Genomic DNA, 21,459 nt, shown 5'->3' on the forward strand with positions numbered 1-21,459 from the left:
GCAATATCTGAATGATGTCTGTAACTACAGGCATCATTCAGATATACCCGCCCAAAGCCCAGGACGTCACTGATTTTGTTGGAAGTACCAATAAATATAGCCTTTTTGATCATTTGAATTTTTATTCTCGTGCGTGGTTGTGTAAACAGGGCCCCAGTGCACTGTATTGCCCAGGGGCCTATAATGCTCTTAAGATGGCCCTGTCTGTGGGAATGCTTGACCATTCTTCCAGAAGCACATTTGTGAGGTCAGACACTAATGTTGGACGAGAAGGCCTGGCTCGCAGTCTACACTCTAATTCTTCCCAAAGGTTTTCTTTCTTGGTCAGGTCTCTGTGCAGGCCAGTCAAGTTCCTCCACCCCAAACTTGCTCATCCATGTCTTTATGGACCTTGCTTTATGCACAGGTCCAAATGATTTGGTGGAGGGGGGATTATGATGTGGGGTTGTTTTTCAGGGGTTGGGCTTGGCCCCTTAGTTCCAGTGAAGGGAACTCTTAAGGCGTCACCATACCAACATATTTTGGACAATTTCATGCTTCCAAATTTGCGGAAACAGTTTGGGGATGGCCCCTTCCTGTTCCAACATGACTGCTCACCAGTGCACAAAGCAAGGTCCATAAAGACATGGATTGGCAAGTTTGGGGTGGAGGGACTTGACTGGCCTGCACAGAGTCCTGACCTCAACCCGATAGAACACCTTTGGGATGAATTAGAGCACAGACTGCGAGCCAGGCCTTCTCGTCCAACATCAGTGCCTGACCTCACAAATACACTTCTGGAAGCATGGTCAGACATTCCCATAGACACACTCCTAAACCTTGTGCACAGCCTTCCCAGGAGAGATGAAGCTGTTCTAGCTGCAAAGGGTGGGCCAAACCGATATTGAACTCTACGGACTAAGACTGGGATGCCATTAAAGTTTATGTGTGTGTAAAAGCAGGCATCCCAATACTTTTGGTAATATAGTGTATATTTAGATAGGGTCTGATTTGGTTGGGCACACAGTCAATATTCCCATCGCACACAATCCTAGAATGAGCTGAAAGTACCTGGTGCTGCAGCGACCACCAGCAGGATACGGGATCATTGACGACAGTATGTGAATATTCGCCACACCAAGGATCTTCAATTACATCCAAACTTTTTTTTTGTTGAAGAAAGTTCACATTACAGTGCAGTGCAACATTTCAGAGCCGCGCAGGACCCCTTCATCATCGCATGACTTACAAAGAGGTCCTGCATGGCTCTGAAAAGTTGCACTACACTGTTAGTGATGTGATCTTTCTTCAATAAAAAAAAAAGTTTGGACGTAATTGAAGATCCTTAGTGTGCTGGCGAATATTTACATTCTAATTTGGTTGGGCATCCCCGATTTTGATGTTTTAATGGTGAATGATGAACAAACTAAAAGTACAAACCTTAATATGATCCAGATCATCCGACTCCTCGAACAGACCAGGGCACTTCTCCGCTGCAAATGAGAAGAAGTACAGCTGTAAGTGTTTTCAGTGACATGTGGAGCATCACGGGGCATTAAAAGAAGCAACATTTACATAAGAAAATGACATTTCTCCAAATACAGAGGAAATGAAAACTACAGAGACAAAGAAAAATCTTTTAATGGCAGTTGATTTCAGCTATTCTATACTGATCACCAGTGTTTTCCAGAGTTCTATAGAAATTGTTATATACAGTATATACAGTATATTTTCCTTTCATCGGCACCAAGGCACACCAGGGAATTTTTATCCCCTGATGCAGAGGTATTCTTTCCTTAGCATTTACTGTACAAAATATTCTAAAAGCTTCAAACCTATTTTAAAATGAAAATTTGGCCATTTTCTGTACCTCCGGCCTTGATTGGAGTGGAGAAAATGAAAATTTCTCTAAGGCTAAGTTCAAACGGGCAGGTGGGATGATCCGGGCTGTCACTGCTTCCTCTTGTAAAAATTTGTATATTTAAGCATAAAAGTCATTTGACAAATCAGGTCATACTGCAGTGTTTACAATGTAGCTGATGAATTATGGGGGCCATCAGGGGTGTTGCTAGGTCTACAAAAGATCTGGGGCTAGAGGCTATAGCAGCGTAGTAAAGAAAGTCATACGCTTGGGCGGGCATACACATTTATATGCAGTAATATATGTGTGTGTCTGTATATATCCCCAGAGAGCCCCCCACTTACATCAGGGTCCCCAGAGAGCCCCCCCCTTACATCAGGGTCCCCAGAGAGCCCCTCCTTACATCAGAGTCCCCAGAGAGCCTCCCCCTTGCATCAGGGTCCCAAGAGAGCCCCCCACTTACATTAGGGTCCCCAGAGAGCCTCCCCCGTAAATCAGGGTCCCCAGAGAGCCTCCCCCTTGCATCAGGGTCCCCAGAGAGCCTCCCCCTTGCATCAGGGTCCCCAGAGAGCCTCCCCTCTCCTTGGGGACCCCTGCAGAGACTCGGGAATATGGACCCCAGATTCAGGGCTGTAGCCCCAAAAGCCACCCCCTAGCGACGCCACTGGGGGCCATACACAACTTGATGAATGGTTGATTTTTCTTCTAATAATCTCTTCTAATAAGAATAAGCATTCTATAGTCAAAAACCTATTTGATCAATATGCCACACATGGAGATGTGGATTGTGATCAATAGTTAAGATACAATGGTGACTTACAACTGTAAGTTATCAATCACATCTGTTTCCACCATGTCATTTCATAATCTTACCATGGAAATATGATTGAATTCTTCTCTGTTAAGAGCAATGGCACAACCATCCACCCATTCCCACATGCCAGGCTGTTAGGTGTTATCCTGGACTGTCCTTTTGGCCCCAAATCCAATCGCTTTCCAAAGCTTGCCGCCTCAACCCCTGCAACATCTCCAAACGACGTCCCTTCTTGACCAATGAAACAACAAAGCTCCTGATTTACTCCCTGATTATCTCTCGCCTCGACTACTGCAACTCCCTCCTCATTGGCTTACCTTTAAATAAGCTATTTCCCCCTTCAGTCCATCATGAATGCTGCTGCCAGACTCATCCACCTTACAAACCGCTCAGCATCTGCTATACCCCTCTCTACCAATTTCTCCATTGGCTGCCACTCACCCAACAAATTAAATTCAAAATACTAACAATAAGTTACAAAGTCATCCACAACTCTGCCCCCAACTACATCACTAGCCAAGTCTCAAAATACCAACCTAATCGTCCTCTTCGTTCCTCCAAAGACCTCCTGCTCTCTAGCTCCCTCATCACCTCCTCTCATATTCCCCTCCAGGACTTCTCCCGAGCCTCTCCCATCCTCTTGAATACCCTACTCCAATCTGTCAGACTATTTCCAAATTTATCTAATTTTAGGCGATGCTGTTTGATGCAAATTGATCAATGATTTTCTGCCTTGGCCAATTGGCTCAGTTTGATCGAATCTGATCTAAACTGAGGTAAAGTGGTGTTCCGGCCGAAATTATACTTTTTAAATAAAAATACCCCTATAATACACAAGCTTAATGTATTCTAATAAAGTTAGTCTGTAAACTAAGGTCTGTTTTGTTAGTTTATAGCAGTAGTTTGTTATTTTATAAACTTGCAGCAGGCCGTGCCATCTTAAGTGTTGGCATCTGAAGCCAGACTGTATTTCTTCCTGGATCTCATCCTTGCAGATCTCGCACATGCTCAGTGCAGCACAAGCAGTGTAATAGGTTTCAGGTCAGGTTTCCATAGCAATGGTAGTGTCAGAGGAAGTTGCTGCCCCTTCCCAGAAGGCATTGCAAACAGGAAATGATGCGATGGGCCACGGCCAGGGAGGAGGAAGTGAAAAATGAATACAGCAGATATACAGTAGGTGCTGAGAAAAAAAATTTAAAAATATCCAACTCGTTCACAGTGCACAGTTTAGTGAGGGATGCTGAAGAGTTGTAAAAGTGGGTGGAATTCCACTTAAGTTATGGCTTTTCGATTGTTTGCAGATTTGATCTTTTTTGATCAAATTACACATTGGTCAGATAATAAAATCGAAGAGTGTATGGCTACCACGAGAAAGAATACCATAATTGAAGGAGATGTCAAGGTCCAAAGTGTGAAGAAGATTCTTGCATTTGCTCCACTTTCTAAAATGGTCCCCTTGATCCCGTGAAGGTGTTTCTTGGTCTGTAAGGAAGGGTAAAAATGACATCAAACAAGTAAATGGCAAAATAATATTTTCTAAACAATAAGGGTTGCAGTTGGGTAATTTTATATAGTTACATAGTTAGTCTGGTTGAAAGAAGACACAAGTCCATCCAGTTCAACTAATAAAAAAATAAAAATAAATAGAAAACCTCCATCTATACAATCCTACTGTATACCCACAGTTAATCAAGAGGAAGGTGAAAAACCTATAAAAGCATGGTCCAATTTGCAACAGCAGTAGAAAAATAAATAATTTCCTGATCACCCGAAGACAATTGGATAATCCCTGGATCAGCAATCCCTGGTGTTATTATCTATAAATGTTAGTTTTTCTGGCCATTGAAATGAATTAACACCGAAGTGCTAAATGCAGCTCGCATTACCATGCATTTAGACATGTTTATGCGTGTTTAGAAGCATCAAGCATTTTTTCTGTCAAAACGCTGCTGCTCCTGAACATACCAGCAGTGGGGTCCTTTTCTGCCTCTAAACGCCTGTAAATGCCTTTGTGTGCATGGGCACGTAGGCTAACATTGATGGGCATTAAGAGGCAGAAAAAAGTAAAATGCTCCTAAAAGTGCCGTTTTTTTTTTGCCCAGTGTGCAAGAGACCTTAACTCCAAACTCTATATCATCTATAAATAGGTTAAAAAGTAAGGGTTCTGACACTGAACCCTGGGGGGGCACCGCTGATAACCATAGATGATACTGAATATGAATCATTAATCCTTACTCATTACAAATTCAGTTTGTAAATGGATAGAAAACTGGCTAAAATTTCTTTTAGCCAGTTTTCTATCCATTTACAAATTTAATTTTCTAAGCCTGTAGACTTTAACCTGCACATTAGCCGTGTGTGGGGAACTGTGTCAAACACTTTTGCAAAGTCCAAGTACACTAAATCCACAGCCACTTGTGTAAGTTTTTGCTTACCTCCTCATACAAAGAAAACATTGTTTGACAATTTTGGTCTTTTGTGAATCCATGCTGTTTGTTGCTTAACCACTTGCCGACCGCCTAACAACGCAGGTCGTCTTTATTGCACGAAATCAGGTACCTGTACGTCATTTCGTGCAATAGACACTGGGGCCCAATCGTGCGCTGATTGGACAGAGGGGGAGCCAATCAGCGGGTCCAGCGCACCCGATGTCTGCCGGCCACCCGAGATCATTCCCGAGAGAGGCAGAACGACGGTCTGCCTATGTAAACAAGGCAGATCGCCGTTCTGACAGAGGAGAAGATAGATTTGTCTTCACCCAGTCAGAGCAACCCCCACACAGTTAGAAAGCACCAGCTAGGCACACAGTTAGCCCTTTAATCGCCCCTGATATTGACCCATTCCCTGCCATTGTCATTAGTACAGTAACAGTGCATATTTTTAGCACTGATCACGGTAATAATGTCACTGGTTCCCAAAAAAGTGCCAAAAGTGTCAGTTAGGTGTCCAATTTGTCCACCGCAATGTTGCAGTCCTGTTAAAAATCGCTGATCGCCGCCATTACTAGTAAAAAAATAAATAAAAATGCCATAAAAATATCCCATAGATTGTAGACGTGATAACTTTTGCGCAAACCAATCAATATACAGTACGCTTATTGTTTTTTTTTTACCAAAAACATGTAGCAGAATACATATTGGTCTAAACTGATGAAGAAATTTGATTTTTTTTTTACATTTCCTTTATTGGATATGTTTTATAGCAGAAAGTTAAAAAAAAAGTATTTTTTTGTTTATAGCTCAAAAAATAAAAACAGAGGTTATCAAATACCACCAAAAGAAAGTGGGAAGAAAAGAACATCAATTTTATTTGGGTACAGCGTCGCACGACCGCGCAATTGTCAGTTAAAGTAACACAGTGGCGTATCGCAAAAAATGGCCTGGTTATTAAGGAGGTAAAACCTTCCGGAGCTGAAGTGGTTAAAATATTGTGGTCTTTTGTCAAACCTGCAAGTATCTTCCCAACTATAGAAATTAAAATAACCAGTCTGTAGATACTAGGTAAAGACTTTGATCTCTTTTTAAATATAGGCACCATATTGGCTCTGCACCAATCAAGTGGTATTGAGACAGTCATTAAAGACTCTCCAAAAATTAGAAACAATGGCTTACAAATAACAGAGCTCAACTCTTTTAGAACACACAGGTGTAACCCATCTGGTCCAGGTGCTTTATCAAATCAATTTTGAGCCATCTAGGTTCTTTTAGGGTTTGGTCAATACCATCCCTATTATAGACTTGGGCTCCCCCATTTTCCTTTGTATACACAGAGCTGAAGAAGTTGCTGAAGGAATTGGTATTCTACATTTGTATTCTATTTGTCTCCAGTCACCAACTCTAAATTATCTTGTAAAGGGCCTACATGCTCAGACCTGGCAGACCTGACAATCAATATATTTGAAAAGATTTTTTAGGTTCATCCTACTCTCTTTTGCATTCTGTAATTCGTATTGAATTTTTACAACCTTGATTTCCTTTTTACATATTCTGTTATATTCTTTGTAATTTTCAAATTATGATGGTGTTCCTTCACTCTTTTAAAAGCCCCTTTCTTATACCGTATAGCTTTTTCAACTGTGGACATGAGACATGGTTTCATTTTTAGCCTTTAAAAATTAATGACCATGGGAATATATTTTGCAGTGTGTTTGCATACAATTGATTTGACACATTGATTTACAATTGATTTAACACATTCCCATATTTGTCATGCGGGTGGCATTTTGTACATTGTTCTTGTGTCATGTCTTGCATTAAAAGATCACTACACCCAAAAGTGATATTTCAGTGGAACATGGTGGGCTGAACCAACCCCTGGCTTGCTTTATGTCTTGGACGTTCCAGCAGTGAGATTCTTCCTGTCATAATTCAGGGAGATCCTGCCAGATATCTTGTCAGTTGATTCATTTCTTGTGCTCATTACTTGTGCTTATCAATAGCATTGTGCTAGTCATTGTATGCGCATGTGCAGGATCGTAAGCATAGAAGCCTAACTAGACATGTAAGGACTAGAAGATGTACGTATGCGCACACGTCCACAGATTGTGGAGCCCAGCAGACTATTTAAACTGGGCCTCAGTGATGGATTCTCCTTAGTGCTGGTTCATGTCTTCCTGGTTCTTGAAGGTCTGCTAACCTTGTTCCTGACCCGGGTCTGATACCTCTCTTGGATCACCTCTGTCTCTTATGTCTGCTGCTTGTTTGTGTTACTGACCTTGGTTTGGATTTCTGACCATGTCTCCGCCTCCTGACCTGGTACCTCACTGCCAGCACAATGAGAGAAAGAAAACTCATTGCGCAGCTACAAATACTGTAGCTGCTGACTTTTAATATAAGGACACTTACCTGTCCAGGGAGCCTGCAATGTTGGCATTCGAAGCCGACCCATCCATTGGCTCTGGGTGCAGGTGCCGGCATCCTTACTAAGGGAAACAGGAAGTGAAACCTTGTGGCTTTACAGCCTGTTTTCTACTGTGCATGCGCGAGTTGCGCTGCGCTTTCTGAATGGTCCTTGCTGTCTTCTGGGACCTGTGTGTCTTCCAGAAGGCAGCAGAGGGGAAGGAGGAGGGCAGGACATTGCATATATCACCGCACAAAATTGCAGCAATCTTTCCCCGGAAGTGGGAGAGGATACTTGGTTTTGACAGGTATCCGCTCTCCCATGAAAGATGCCAAATGTGCCACTGGGGAGGTGGGGAATCAGATCCACGAAAGTTCCATTTCTGGGTGGAACTCCGCTTTAATAAAGGTTCTACTTACAGCAGCAAAGTAAACATAGGCATTGGAAATATAACATCTGTCCCGCCACGGGCGTCTCAACGTTACTTCTATTTCCCCTTTCGTCTTTCAGGACAGCCACCATGAGAGATAGTCTCCTCCTCTTCCTCTTAGGAAACACTGCGCCAGCCCATAAATTCTCACTTCCCCCTGCCAGACCTCAGTATTAGTGTTTCCTCCGGTGGGGAGACACTGTGCAAGGAACCAGGCTTTTCAGTCAGGGGACTGTGGCTGTTATTTGTTTTTTTGAGCCTGTAAATGGGAGCAGGGGCTTCCTATGGGCATGGGGGGGACTTACCCCTCGATTCGGTGGCCACCACTTCCTAGCTGAGCGCAGCTTCAGGCTGTGGGGGTTCCCTATCGCGGTCACAGGGCTGCAGCAGGCTGGTGTCCGCCCTTCCTGTATACTTTACAGGCCGCTCTCTTTTTGGAACTAGGCGGGCCGGACGACGGGCGACGTCATTTCCGGCGGAAGGGCGGGGGCTTGCCTTTGACCCGCGGCTTCCGGTTCCGGGTCGCAGGGCTGATAGGGAAGCCAGGCACAGGCTGGAGACGAGTCTGGGACGCGCACAGGCAGCGTTGGACTCGGTAGTAGCAACCACCTGCAAGTCATGTCGGAAGCGGATGCTCAACCAACGGACACTACCTCCAGCCTTCCTAAGGTAAGAGTGCCTTGGGGAAAAGTACTCTTTACCTAGGATTGTCCCTCCATGTATGGTTCCTGTCATGGGGGGGCAGATACCCTGGGTGGTCAGGGGAGGGAGGCTCAGATCCCCATAGATGAAGGAGGGTCTAGTGCACTCCCAGGGTTGTATCCTTGTTTTTAAAAAAAAAAAAAAAAAAAAAAAAAAAAGTGACAAAAATGTTTGTTTTTCCTTTCTTGTATTTCAGAAAGCTACAGAAAAATCTAAGTCTACCCATAGCTCTAAGAGGAGGTGTGCCTCTTGCAGGGACACATTAGGGGAGGCATGGACAAAGGTCTTGTGTAGGGAGTGCATAGACTCCCTTGTTAAGGAGAGGGACTCTGAACAGGAGTCAGGACTTGCAGCCTCAGTTAAAGAGCTCTCGTCCACCTTTTCTTCATTTAAAGCCTTATTTGAAAGGTTTCAACCTCCCATTAGTCCAGCTCCCCAGGATACAACCCCGCCTCAGGCGCAGGTCTCTGCTCCTGCCCAACCTGCAACTTCAGTTAGGGCAGAGGAAGCTCCAGGGCCTTCCGGAGTGGAACTAAGACAGCCAGATAGTTCCTCCTCCGATTCCCAGGATGGTTCAGAGGGGGAGGACCAGGACGGGGAGTCCAGGAGATCCTCCAGATATAAATTATCCCTAGAGGAGGTAGAGGACCTCTTAGGGGCTATTTATACAACCCTCGGTATTCAGGAGGACAGGAAACCCCTGACCCTTCATGACCAGATGTACAGAGGCTTGGGGGAACAAAAGAGAAAGGTTTTTCCAGTTCATGAAGTACTGGTTGAAACTATCAAAAAGGAGTGGCAGGATCCCGAAAGGAAATCCTTTTTTTCTAGATCCTTAAAGAGGAGATTTCCGTTTTCGGATGATCCTACATCTATCTGGAATAAAAATCCCAAGTTAGATGCTGCTTTCTCCCAGGTTTCCAGACACACTGACCTGGCTTTTGAGGACATGGGGGCCCTGGTGGATGTCATGGATAAGAGAATAGACTCTCTCCTTAAAAAGACGTGGGATTCAACAATTGGTAACTTGAAACCTGAGTTGGCTGTCACAGTAGTGGCTCGCAATCTGGAGCACTGGCTCTCTAAGATTCAAGAGCATATTGAGGCTGGAACGGCAAAAGAAACCATTCTGTCTTCTTTCCCTACGATTCTGCGGGGTATCGCCTACATAGCTGATGCCTCGGCAGAGTCAGTACGTATGACGGCCAGATCAGCGGCTCTGGCCAATTCGGCCAGGAGAGCCCTCTGGCTAAAAACCTGGCCGGGCGATAGCGCCTCTAAAGTCAAATTGTGCGGCATACCGTTAACGGGAGACCTTCTCTTCGGCCCAGGCTTAGAGACTGTCTTAGACCGCACAGCAGACAGGAAGAAATCCTTCCCGGTTAAGCGGAAAACCCCTGCACCTACAAAGAAGGGGTTTCGTCCGCAAAAGCGTAAAGAGACTCCAAAGCCGGAAGGGCAAAGGAAGTTCTGGGGTCAGAAAGGCAAGGGCAGAGGAGGGGCGATTTTTCGCCCTCCTGAACAGCCCCGTAAAAGTCAATGACTCCCCAACCATGGTGGGGGGAAGATTGGGGGCCTTCCTCCCACAGTGGGAGGCAATATCCCCCAATCGCTTTATCCTAGGGATTATAAGAAGGGGGTACCATATCGATTTCACGAATCTTCCTCCTCGGAGATTTTTGGTCACGCACCTACCCAGGTGTACGGCAAAAGCCGAGGCTCTGTTGGAAGCATTAAGAGATCTGGTAGATCAGAATGTGGTTCTAAAAGTTCCAAAAGCCGAGGAGGGAGAGGGGTTTTATTCACACATCTTCGTAGTGAAGAAACCCACAGGGAAATTCAGACTGATTCTGAATCTAAAGCCCCTGAACAAGTCAGTGACATACAGGAGATTCCGTATGGACTTGGAGAAATCCAGTTTGATTCCCTCCCAGCGCATTACCTACTTGGGCTACCAGTTGGACTCAACACTACTGAGAGTGTTTCTTCCAAGAGAAAAAATACTAAAACTGGACAGGGCAGTGGCTGGTCTCCAGTGCAGCAGTCGGGTCTCTATAAGAGTTCTGATGTCGGCCCTGGGTCTTTTGACCGCAACCCTCCCAGCAGTGCAATGGGCAGGTCTGCACTTTCGTCCCTTACAGTCCTTTGTCCTAAGGGTGTGGGATCACAGCCAGAGAAGTCTGGATGCCTTGGTTCAGGTCCCATCCCAAGTAAAGAGATCCCTCTGGTGGTGGAGGAAGGTCTCAAACTTGTCGCAGGGTCGTCTGTGGTTCATCCCAGTCTCTCAGGTGGTAACCACAGACGCAAGCGGCAGAGGTTGGGGGGCGCATCTGGGTTCCCTTGTAGCACAGGACACCTGGGAGGGAAACGAACTCAGAAGGTCGTCCAATTGGAAGGAGCTGAAGGCAATCGGGCTAGCACTCAGGTTCTTCAAAAAGGAGCTACAGGGCCACCATGTACAGGTGCAGTCGGACAACTCGTCCGCCGTAGCTTATGTGAACAAGCAGGGAGGCACAAAGAGCGGAGTACTGCTGGCATTGGCATCAGACATTCTGAGCTGGGCCGAGACTCACACTCTCTCACTCTCAGCAGTCTACCTGAGAGGAGAAAAGAATGTGATAGCAGACTTTCTCAGCCGAACCAAGCTGAGAGAGGGCGACTGGATCCTCAACCAGGAGGTTTTCAATCTCATCTCAGAGAAATGGGGTCCTCCAGAGGTAGATCTGTTCGCGTCAAGAAACAGCGCGAAAACCCCTTGTTTTTTCTCCCTAAACAGAGGGGAGGGAGCACGAGGGGTCGACGCATTGATCCAGGACTGGCATTTCAGAATCTGCTATGCCTTCCCGCCCCCAGCGTTATTACCAGCAGTTCTCAGGAAGTTTCAGATGGAAAACACGTCCCTGATTCTGGTAGCACCACATTGGCCAAAGAGGGCTTGGTTCTCAGTACTCAAGCAGCTAGCGGTCGAACCTCCCTTATTCCTGCCACCTCGAGAGGATCTCCTCTCACAGGGCCCAGTCCTCTGTCCACAGGTTCACCAATGGCAGTTAGCGGCCTGGCTACTGAGGAGGGTATGCTGAGAGCTAGGGGTTTTTCTGAGAAATTAATCTCCACCCTCCTCAATAGCAGGAAGAAGGAAACACGCCAGATATATAAAAAAATCTGGGTACGTTTCAATAAATGGTGTGCAGAAGGCTCCCTTGCGGTACATAGTCCCACAGCTGTGTTGGAATTCCTTCAGTGCGGGGCAGACAGGGGTTTATCCATAAGTACCCTTAAAGGTCAGGTGTCAGCACTTAGTGCTTATTTAGAGAAACATCTGGCCACCAACCCCTGGGTGGTCAGATTCTTTAAGGCTCTGTCTAGACAAAGACCGGTTCAAGGTCCTCCCTTTCCCAAGTGGGACCTATCGTTAGTTTTGCAGGGCCTGACGGGAATCCCCTTTGAACCTTTAGAGGAATGTCTACTAAAGGATCTTACGTTAAAAACAGTTTTTTTGGTAGCAGTGACAACTGCCAGGAGAGTCAGCGAGATTGAGGCCTTATCTGTTAGACCTCCTTTTTGCGTTATTTTTCCAGATCGGATCATCTTTAAGACCGATCCAGCATTTTTACCTAAGGTTGCTTCTGGTTTCCACAGAAGTCAGGAGGTAGTTTTACCCTCATTTTGTCCCAACCCCTCGGGGGAAAGGGAATTAAAATTTCATTCTTTGGATGTAAGGAGATGTATCCTTAGATACCTAGAGCTGACCAAGATGTTTAGAAAGTCAGACTCTTTATTTGTTTTGTTTTCTGGGGCCAGAAAAGGATGCAAAGCGTCTCGACGCACTATTGCCAGATGGCTCAGAGTAGCCATTGGCCAGGCCTATACATTGGCAGGGAAAGAAATCCCAATGGGTATAAGAGCACACTCTACTAGAGCTATGGCAGCTTCGCAGGCAGAAAGGGCTGGAGCAACGCCAGAGCAAATATGCAGGGCTGCAACATGGTCCAGCTACTCCACTTTTGTAAAGCACTACAGAGTGGACCTGGTGTCGGCTAGTGAGCAAGCCTTTGGGCGAAAGGTATTGCAAGCGGTAGTCCCACCCTAAACTGGTAAGTGCTCGTTTATCCTCTCATGGTGGCTGTCCTGAAAGACGAAAGGGGAAAATTAGAGTTACGTACCGGTAACGTCTTTTCCAGTAGTCTTTCAGGACAGCCCTAGTTACCCACCCGAAATTTTTGGGGGGGTCTTACAAAAGACCAGAATGCAGCATGATAATGATATGGAATAGTATGTTATTAATGTGTTCTTGTGTCTCCCCAGCTGACCGGAGGTAATCTCGGAATATACTGAGGTCTGGCAGGGGGAAGTGAGAATTTATGGGCTGGCGCAGTGTTTCCTAAGAGGAAGAGGAGGAGACTATCTCTCATGGTGGCTGTCCTGAAAGACTACTGGAAAAGACGTTACCGGTACGTAACTCTAATTTTCCTGCTTTGCCTGACGTACGTTTCGTCTGAATCGTCTGAATATACATCTTCTGTGAGACAGTAGGTTCAGTCCCATGAGGCATTGCAAGGTTGATAGGTACCAGCATGACTCCCAAATGCAGAGGCATGATGGGACTTGTAGTTTCGCAGCAGCTGGAGGGCCACGGGTTGAACACTCAGATCTCTGGCATTAGATCAGAACTACAGGACACTGTGCCAATGCACAGCATGTCTGTATCCCTGTATCCCTGTAGTCAGCCTGGTTGAAACTTTCCAGCTCTGCTCATTTTGATTGACAGCTGCTCCTAGAAAATAAGTTTTAACAGCTCAGCCTATAGCCTACACTTTTTCTGCAGTCCAGTACTTACAGTATAATGAAGCCATCTTGTAGACTCCATTTGCTTTGTAATATATGATCAGACTTTCCTGGTTGGGTTGGACAATTGTCAGCATACCTTGTGTTCCTATAAACATAAATGCAACGTGTTTGTACATTAAAAATGCAGTTCATTCATTCACTTAGGCCCCATTTACACCAATGCATTTTTTCATGCTTTTTGCAGAATCGCAGGGCTTTATTTTTAACATGGGTTCCTATGGAACACGTTCACATCAATGCATTTTTGGACCTTTGCAGTTTTGGGAAAGGGTCAGGGACTTTTTTAAACACTGCTTTTTTGGTTCAATAGACTTCAGTGGAGAAGATGCAGAAAAGCATGTAGTGCATGTTTACCGCAATGTTGCCGCGATTTGCGTTTTTTAATCTGCCAAACAAGAAATTTGCCTAAAACAAAAAAAAGCATAATAAATGCAAATCGTGGCAAAATTGCCGGAAATCGCGGTAGAAATCCTGCAAAAAGCACTACAGCAATGCTTAAAAACAACATGCATAGGTGTGACTGGAGACTTAGGCAGGCCATACAGTAGATGGTGCAAATCTCTTTCCTGCAGCCGCCTATGTTAGCCATAGCATGTCTGTGACCCCTAACCTTCTTTTATTTGCTTCCTTTTGGTCTGTTACATATACCGTTGAGGGCTCATTCAGACGTACAACCAGGGGGCAGTAATAGCAGGCATGGTTTTACCACCCCCTGACAGCCCATCTGAGCAAGGACATGCAGCCCGCTCAGGGCTCAGGTGCTTTGCTTCAAAAAAATGAAACCTCCATGTCACATTTCCCTTACCTCCTCGAATTCGCCCCACCCCCTCCTGTTGTGGTAGGGGTACAAAGGAACTGATGGGGCTCTCATTTCTGACTTTTCCTGTCCTTTCTGCCCACCTCCTCCATTCATACAAGTGGGTACTACAGCTTCCCTGAATGAAACAGGATCTATGAATGGAGGATGTGTGGACAATTGAAAGGTCCTCCCCCTCCTTTCATAGATTCTGTTTCATTCATAGTATGGCTTCTATGAATGGAGGAGCCGAGCGGAAAGGGTATAGTTGAGCACTCTTGATGAGTGCAAATGACAGCTCCCTCAGTTCTATTAACCCCTGCCACGCTGGAGGATTACATGAAGGGGGTGGGGTAGGGAATTAAATGAGGAAGGTTTTAGCAAAAGGCGGGGATATCAGCACAAGGGACACATCTTACTGAAGTTAAGTAATATCCCTTGTGCCGATTTTTCATTTTTTTGTTGTAGGTAAACTTAGGCTGTAAGTAAAAAGTAAATTTTCAATGTGCCATCCGATTTGCTTATTCACAAAACCTTTTTATAAAAAAATGATAAATATTTATTTGCAATTTCATAAAAGTACCATGTCATAAATACAGTACATAAGGCAAAAGTTTCACCAGTAGTACCACTATTCAACACATGACCATACAGTATTATTCCCATACAGTTGCCCTTTAGCAATTACAAGGTAATGCCTATACTTTATCCTTAGGAATAATATACTGCAGGACAAAGTCTACTTTTCTCAGGATAAAGTATTGGAATTACATGACTAAGGGATGTGTCTATAAGTGAGGCTACCGTGAAAACCTGATACTTCTATCTTACCCCCCTTTTTACCCACCATTGACCACACGACACTACTCTTATTGGAGTCGAATGGCCATAGCAGCCTTTTATTACAACAAAATAAAATACAAAAATACTTTGTGAACAAATAACTTAATGCATAATATAGATTCTTATAAACATTTTACCAAACTGAACCTTCCTAATAACCTTTTTTGGTCTAGAGATCCTTGAAGGCAAATATCAATGTTTTTTACCACCAACTAGTTGTATCGGTATACCCATAAACGGCCCCCCGCCGTGTAATTACGAAAGCTCGGGGACAAACAGCTACCTCCTTCCAGATACAACTTGCTCCACCATTGTTTCCATACCAGGGAAAAGGAGGCCCATACCTCCGTAGGGCCCAACCCCCCTTAAACCTCCATTATTTTTCAGCCCCGCCTTCAAGGACCCCATAGACCTGCCGCCACAGCACGCGCACGTGACACCTTACGTGCGTGTCGCCCTCCACACCCGAAACGCCCGGTGTACACCGTCTTGCAGAGCCAATTGCCACAGGTCAAGGCCAATTGCATTCAAGTGTACACCATCCGCTCGCAAAAAACGCCAGGTTTCTTCCTCCAAATCCCGATGACGCACCGCCAAACCGCCATTACGAACAAAAAATTTTGCCACGGCTTTATTGACCTTTATCCTCGCTCTGTTCAGTCCTGCCACAGAACGAGCCAAACGCCAAGCCGTCCTGGCCACAATATCCGACCAAATGAAAATGGTATCCGGAAAAAATGATTGTAACCGAAGCAGATCAAACTTAATGTCCCGTATAAGCTCTCTCGCACATCGAATCCCCAGATCGTTACCACCCGCATGAATCACAACCACATCAGGAGTGCGATCCAGACTTGCGAACTTATGCATCTCGGGTACTACCCTGGACCAGAGCATGCCCGGAATCCCGATCCAACGTACTACCCCCTCCCCTTCTGTCAGCCCCAACAACCTGCCCCCCCTCCTAACATCAGCCCTCCTGGCTCCCCAATACACATAAGAGTGTCCCAGGATCCACACCAAACAGGAGTCCGAATCTGAAAAACATTGAAAACAAACAAAAGGAATACAAGGAGAAAAAACGAACATCACCCTACATTCCCTGGCAGCTAAAAAAACCCCTGGCTTTCTGAACTTAAATGCTGTCTATCATTATTATTTTTAGTCATCACAGCAGCCCTCACCCAACCCTGCAGGATTATATTACTAAAGTAAGTGAGGACGAACATACAACTTAAACCTAGATGATTCCCACCTACCAATACTCCTCACCACCTGCTCATCCAATCCCCACCGAACTGCCTCCGTAGCTGCTCCAATGTGAAATGAGTGAGAAGAGTAATTCTCTACATTTAAACCCGCAGCCTCCAAACATTTTTTAAAAACCGCCTGAAACTGGAAACGCGAGACCGCCCTACCATCCTCATGCTGGAAGAAGACCCCCCCTACACAAGGCCTAATTGCGCAAAACTCACCAACTGCCGCAACCGGACATACAGGTGAACCCGGGATGCTTTTTAACTTCACCCACTTCCCCTTCCCTAACTGATCCGTCTTGGACCTTTTCAAAAATACCCCCAGCGTGTCCCCCCGTAACCAAACATCCTGTACTTCCAACCCACCATCCCCCTTTTTATTCTTACTCACCATCTCACCTACCCGAAAAGCTCCGAAAAAAGCCATTACAAAAATGGCCCGGAACAAAACCCTTTCGAAATGCGAAAAACAAACATCCCCCAACTGCCCAACTACCTCCCTTAAAACCTCAAATGAAACAGGGCGTCGTTTGTCGGCAGCCGTTCGACCAGCGCGATATCCACGCATAGCACGCCGAACCATGAATACCTTTGTCACGTCCCTTTGCCCAGCCAACTGGAACATGAAGGCCAGTCCCGACAGTTTACTAGACATAGAAGAAACAGACACTCCCTTCTCAAAGTTCCTGCCTATAAAATAGAGCAGCATCTGAATCCTCCCTTCGTCTTGGGAACTGTCCCCCACTTCACCTATCAGAGCCTCCCATTCCTTCCAGACCTTACTGTACACAGCCCGAGTGGCTGCGGATATCGATCAATGTATCAACCGTTGATCGATGGCAATGCGATGCTCCACAACCTCTCGGGACAAGGAATCCCGGACACATCCGCTCCCGGCACCAGTTGACGAAACCTGTCCCACTGGAAACGAGACAATGCATCAGCCACAGAATTGTCCACCCCCGGAACATGAATTGCAGACACACAACAATTAATACACAAACAGCATAACACCAGGTGCCGCAGTAAACGCACAACTGGGGGGGAAGATGCAGTGTTATTGTTAATGGCCTGTACGACCCCCAAGTTATCACAGTGAAAACGCACCCTACGGTTCGCAAAGTCTGAGCCCCAAAGCTCCACCGCCAGCACAATCGGAAACAATTCCAATACCGCTAAGTTGCGTATCAAGCCAGCCTCCTTCCAACTCACCGGCCATTCCCCAGCACTCCACTTCCCCTGATAAAAAGCCCCAAAGCCGCATGACCCTGCTGCGTCAGTAAACAGTTCCAAATCAAAGTTTGCAACTACCGCATCCATCCACAAAGAGCGGCCATTGTAGGTAGCCAAAAAGGAATCCCATACCTTCAAATCCTCCTTATGATCCCTACTTAACCGAATATAATGATGTGGGGCCCGGACTCCGGCCGTAGCGGCGGCAAGGCGCCTGCAAAAAACCCGCCCCATAGGCATGATGCGGCAGGCAAAATTCAATTTGCCTAGCAGCGATTGTAAAGACCGAAGCTGTATCTTCTTTGCCCGGTATGCCACGGCCACCTCCCGTTTTAAACCCTCCAATTTGTCCAATGGCAATCTGCATTCCATAGCCACCGTGTCTATAACAATCCCCAAAAAACTCAAAACAGTAACTGGGCCCTCCGTCTTGTCAGTAGCCAACGGAACCCCGAAAGACTCAAAAAGCTCCTGAATTGTAGCTAACAATGACGCACACACCTATACATAGAAAATCATCCAAATAATGGATGACGGATGACAAGCCTGAAACATCCCGCACTGCCCATTCTAAAAAGGAACTAAATTGTTCAAACAACGAACATGAAATCGCACACCCCATGGGCAAACCTTGCCAGCGACACCCCAACAAACGGCAGCAATCTGGATGAACCGGCAAGAGGCGAAAAGCCGTCTCAATGTCCGTTTTTGCCAACAATGCGCCTCTTCCAAAACGTTGAACCCACACGACCGCCGTGTCAAAAGATGTGTAAGACACCTTACACAAATCAGGGTCGATTGAATCATTAACTGATCCCCCTCGCGGGTACGACAAATGGTGAATGAGCCGAAATTTGTTCGGCTCCTTCTTGGGGACCACACCTAACGGGGAAACAACCAAATCGGGCATTGGGGTGGACTCAAACGGGCCCGCCATGCGCCCCAATGAAACCTCTTTTAACAATTTTTCCGTAACAATGCTGGAGTGTTCCCTGGCCGACCTCAAATTATCCGCCATAGGCGGAACCACTATAAGCCGGCTACTCAACCTAAAACCGACCGTAAATCCCAACTCTAATAACTCGGCTGCTTTCTGATCAGGGTACCGCCTTAAAAAAGGAGCCATCCTTTTTACCCTCACTGGTGTCATCCCTTTTTCCAGCCTCTGCCGCTTTTCCGCGGCCTTGTTTAAAACACCTGGACTGTGAGTGTGACCCTCCACATGCTGAACACTCATGCCGGAATCGACATTTTGCCCCAAATTTGCAGTTGCCGGAATTGAATTGCCAGCAGAAACCCATGCGACTGCTGGCCGGTTGTCCGGAACTAGCCGAACCCCCGGCCCCACCCTGAAAGGGAGCCGAAGAACCTCTTGGAGATGACATTAACTTCATCCAAAGACTAATGTCCTTGTGGTCCCACCTTAACGCAGGGCGTACTGCCTTCCTCTGCCGGAATTGCTCATCGTAGCGCAACCAGGCTGTACCGCCGTACACTCTTTGTGCCTCGCCAATGGAGTCAAGGTAGCAGAAAAGAGCAGAGCAATGCTCGGGCGACTTTTCCCCAATAACGCTTGCCAGAATTGCAAACGCTTGTAGCCAATTTGAGAAAGTGCGCGGGATTAAACGGTAACGCCGCTTCTCCTCCTCCTCTTTTTTGCTCTCGTCCGGTTTAACTTTGTCCGAGTTAAACTTCTCCAAGGGCAACAAGGAGAAAATTTCGACATATTCACCCTTCCAAATGCGCTCTTTCACTTCTGTCTTTAAATGAGCGCCCAAGGGCCCCTCAAAACAGACGTATACTTCACATTTGGCAGAATCCGCCAAACGCACCCCATCCAATCCCGCTGTCCCCTTACCCGCCGTCGCAGCATCCCCAACCTTCGCTGCAGCACCGGCCACTATCGTCGCCGGCGGCGTGACAGGAATCTCCGTCCCCACCCCAGCAACCAACGAGCTGGCCGCTGCACCCGATGCCGGACCCACCCTCACCACGTCCTGTGGTGCGGCCGCGTGGGCCGTAGCCCACGCCGCCACCGGAGAAGCGCCCGCCACCGGCCGCTGACCAGCCTCACAGCGCGCCAGCAACTCCCGCAAACCAGCCAGCAATGTCTGCACCACCCCCACGTCTTGTGACCCCAGTGACGTGGAACCCCCACTTTGCCCTAAATTACTTAGAACACCCTGAGCCCCTGACACCCCTACAACATCACCAATAACAGACCCCCCTTTACTAACATTAGAAGAAGACAAAGACAACACAGAAGGGTGCTCACCTGGCTGCCGCTGCCGCACGGGGCATCCAGCCGCAATCCCCGCTGCACGCGCCGGCTCTTGCAGTTCATCCTCCGCACGATCATCCAGCTCACCCTCAGACAGGCTGTCCTGGGAACTCCCAGCCTCTCTCCGCTCCACCGTCGCAGGCCGCACAGCAGGATTCACCGCCGCCGTTGAGTGCAACACAGAGACGTCATCCCTGCGCGCCGCACCATCACTTGTCTCCTCAAGGCACTGTAGCTGAGCCCTGGGCCGGGCAGGGGGAGCCCGCCTGGCCGTAGATCCGGACTGCGACTCATCCAAGTCCCCACGAACATGCGGGGCACCCGCCGAGTTTCTCTTTCTTCCCCTCCCTTCAGGAATACGGGCCCCGGCCGTTACCGCCACGTAGCCGTCACCCGCCGAGGCATCTCTCCCTCGCCGGGCTTCCCTCCGGCCAGGCTGAGAGCCCGCCGCGGCAGCCGCCATGCGTCTCATACTGTCTGCAGGGGGGGCGGTACCTGACACTTTCGCGCCGCTCGTCTCCCGCACCGCTCGAGCTCCGTGACTGTCCCCGCTTGCCGCCGCCACCGCTGACTTGCGCTTGGCCGGCGGAGTCCGCACTTCCATTGCCCGACTCCCTGAGCGATCCGGTTCAGGGCTAAAACGCTCCGGCGGCCTGGACCGCCTAGCACGTGTGCGGCCCGGAGGAGGGGGGCTGGTGGGGAGAGCAGAGGAGGACTGGCTGGGGCCCTGTAACAAACTGGCAACTGAAGCCTGCAGCCATCCCGTGCCTCTGGCCGCCGCCTCCTCCCTAAGCTGAGACAGAAGCGTCTCCAAGTCACCCATGCTGTAACGCGGAGACCGTGCCGATTCTACTCCAATTCTTCTAACGGCCGCTCCTCTCTCACACTGACCCTGATATAACTCCGCCCCCCACTTTTATCTAAACTCCCCCCACAGCACCTCCTATCCTAGTTACACTACCTTAACAACTCCGCCTCACTGCCCCACCCAAGTCATGCTGGCCCTCCCCCTAGAGTTCCTCTGTCTCCGGGCCATTACTTTATAGCATGTTATGTCTTATGTTAACGTGTTGCATTAAAGCCTTGTACACACAATCAAAAAATTATACGAAAAATACAGGTTTTCGAATCGATCATGCGATAATCTGATCATTAGTACACAGCTTTCGAGAACCCATCATAATGGTTCATCCGAAATTATCCGAAGGGACAATCACGAAAAATTTCCTCATACGATACTAGATCGAACGATTATCTTTAACCGCTTGCCGCCCGCCGGCTGTCATATGACGGCCAGGCGTCACGGCTCTCGTTCTGGGAAGGCGTAATATGACGCCCACTTGCCTTGTCCAGCAGGGGGCGTGCGCGCGTCCGCCGTGTCACTGGACACCTGCGATTGCCCGGTAACACAGCAGGACTGTGGATCTGTGTATGTAAACACACAGATGCACGTCCTGTCAGAGAGGAGAGGAGCCAATGGTGTGTTCTCAGTATAGAGCAATACCAATCGGTCTCCTCCCCTTGTGAGTCCTCTCCCCCTTCAGTTAGAAACACTCCCTAGGAACATAATTAACCCC

General features: G+C 47.3%; 1 protein-coding gene across 1 annotated transcript in view; it reads right to left on the minus strand.

Annotated features, from left to right (window-relative positions):
* Window positions 1-21,459, minus strand: part of LOC141107618 (uncharacterized) — a gene marked incomplete in the record, with an annotated part of 110,163 nt that overhangs the window by 76,031 nt on the left and 12,673 nt on the right. The window contains 3 exon segments of the mRNA XM_073598474.1: window positions 1,420-1,472; window positions 4,035-4,136; window positions 13,463-13,558. Coding sequence (XP_073454575.1) covers window positions 1,420-1,472; window positions 4,035-4,136; window positions 13,463-13,558 — 251 coding nt within the window.

The sequence above is a fragment of the Aquarana catesbeiana genome, linkage group LG09 (genome assembly GCF_042186555.1).
Source record: "Aquarana catesbeiana isolate 2022-GZ linkage group LG09, ASM4218655v1, whole genome shotgun sequence".
NCBI classification, from domain to species: domain Eukaryota; kingdom Metazoa; phylum Chordata; class Amphibia; order Anura; family Ranidae; genus Aquarana; species Aquarana catesbeiana.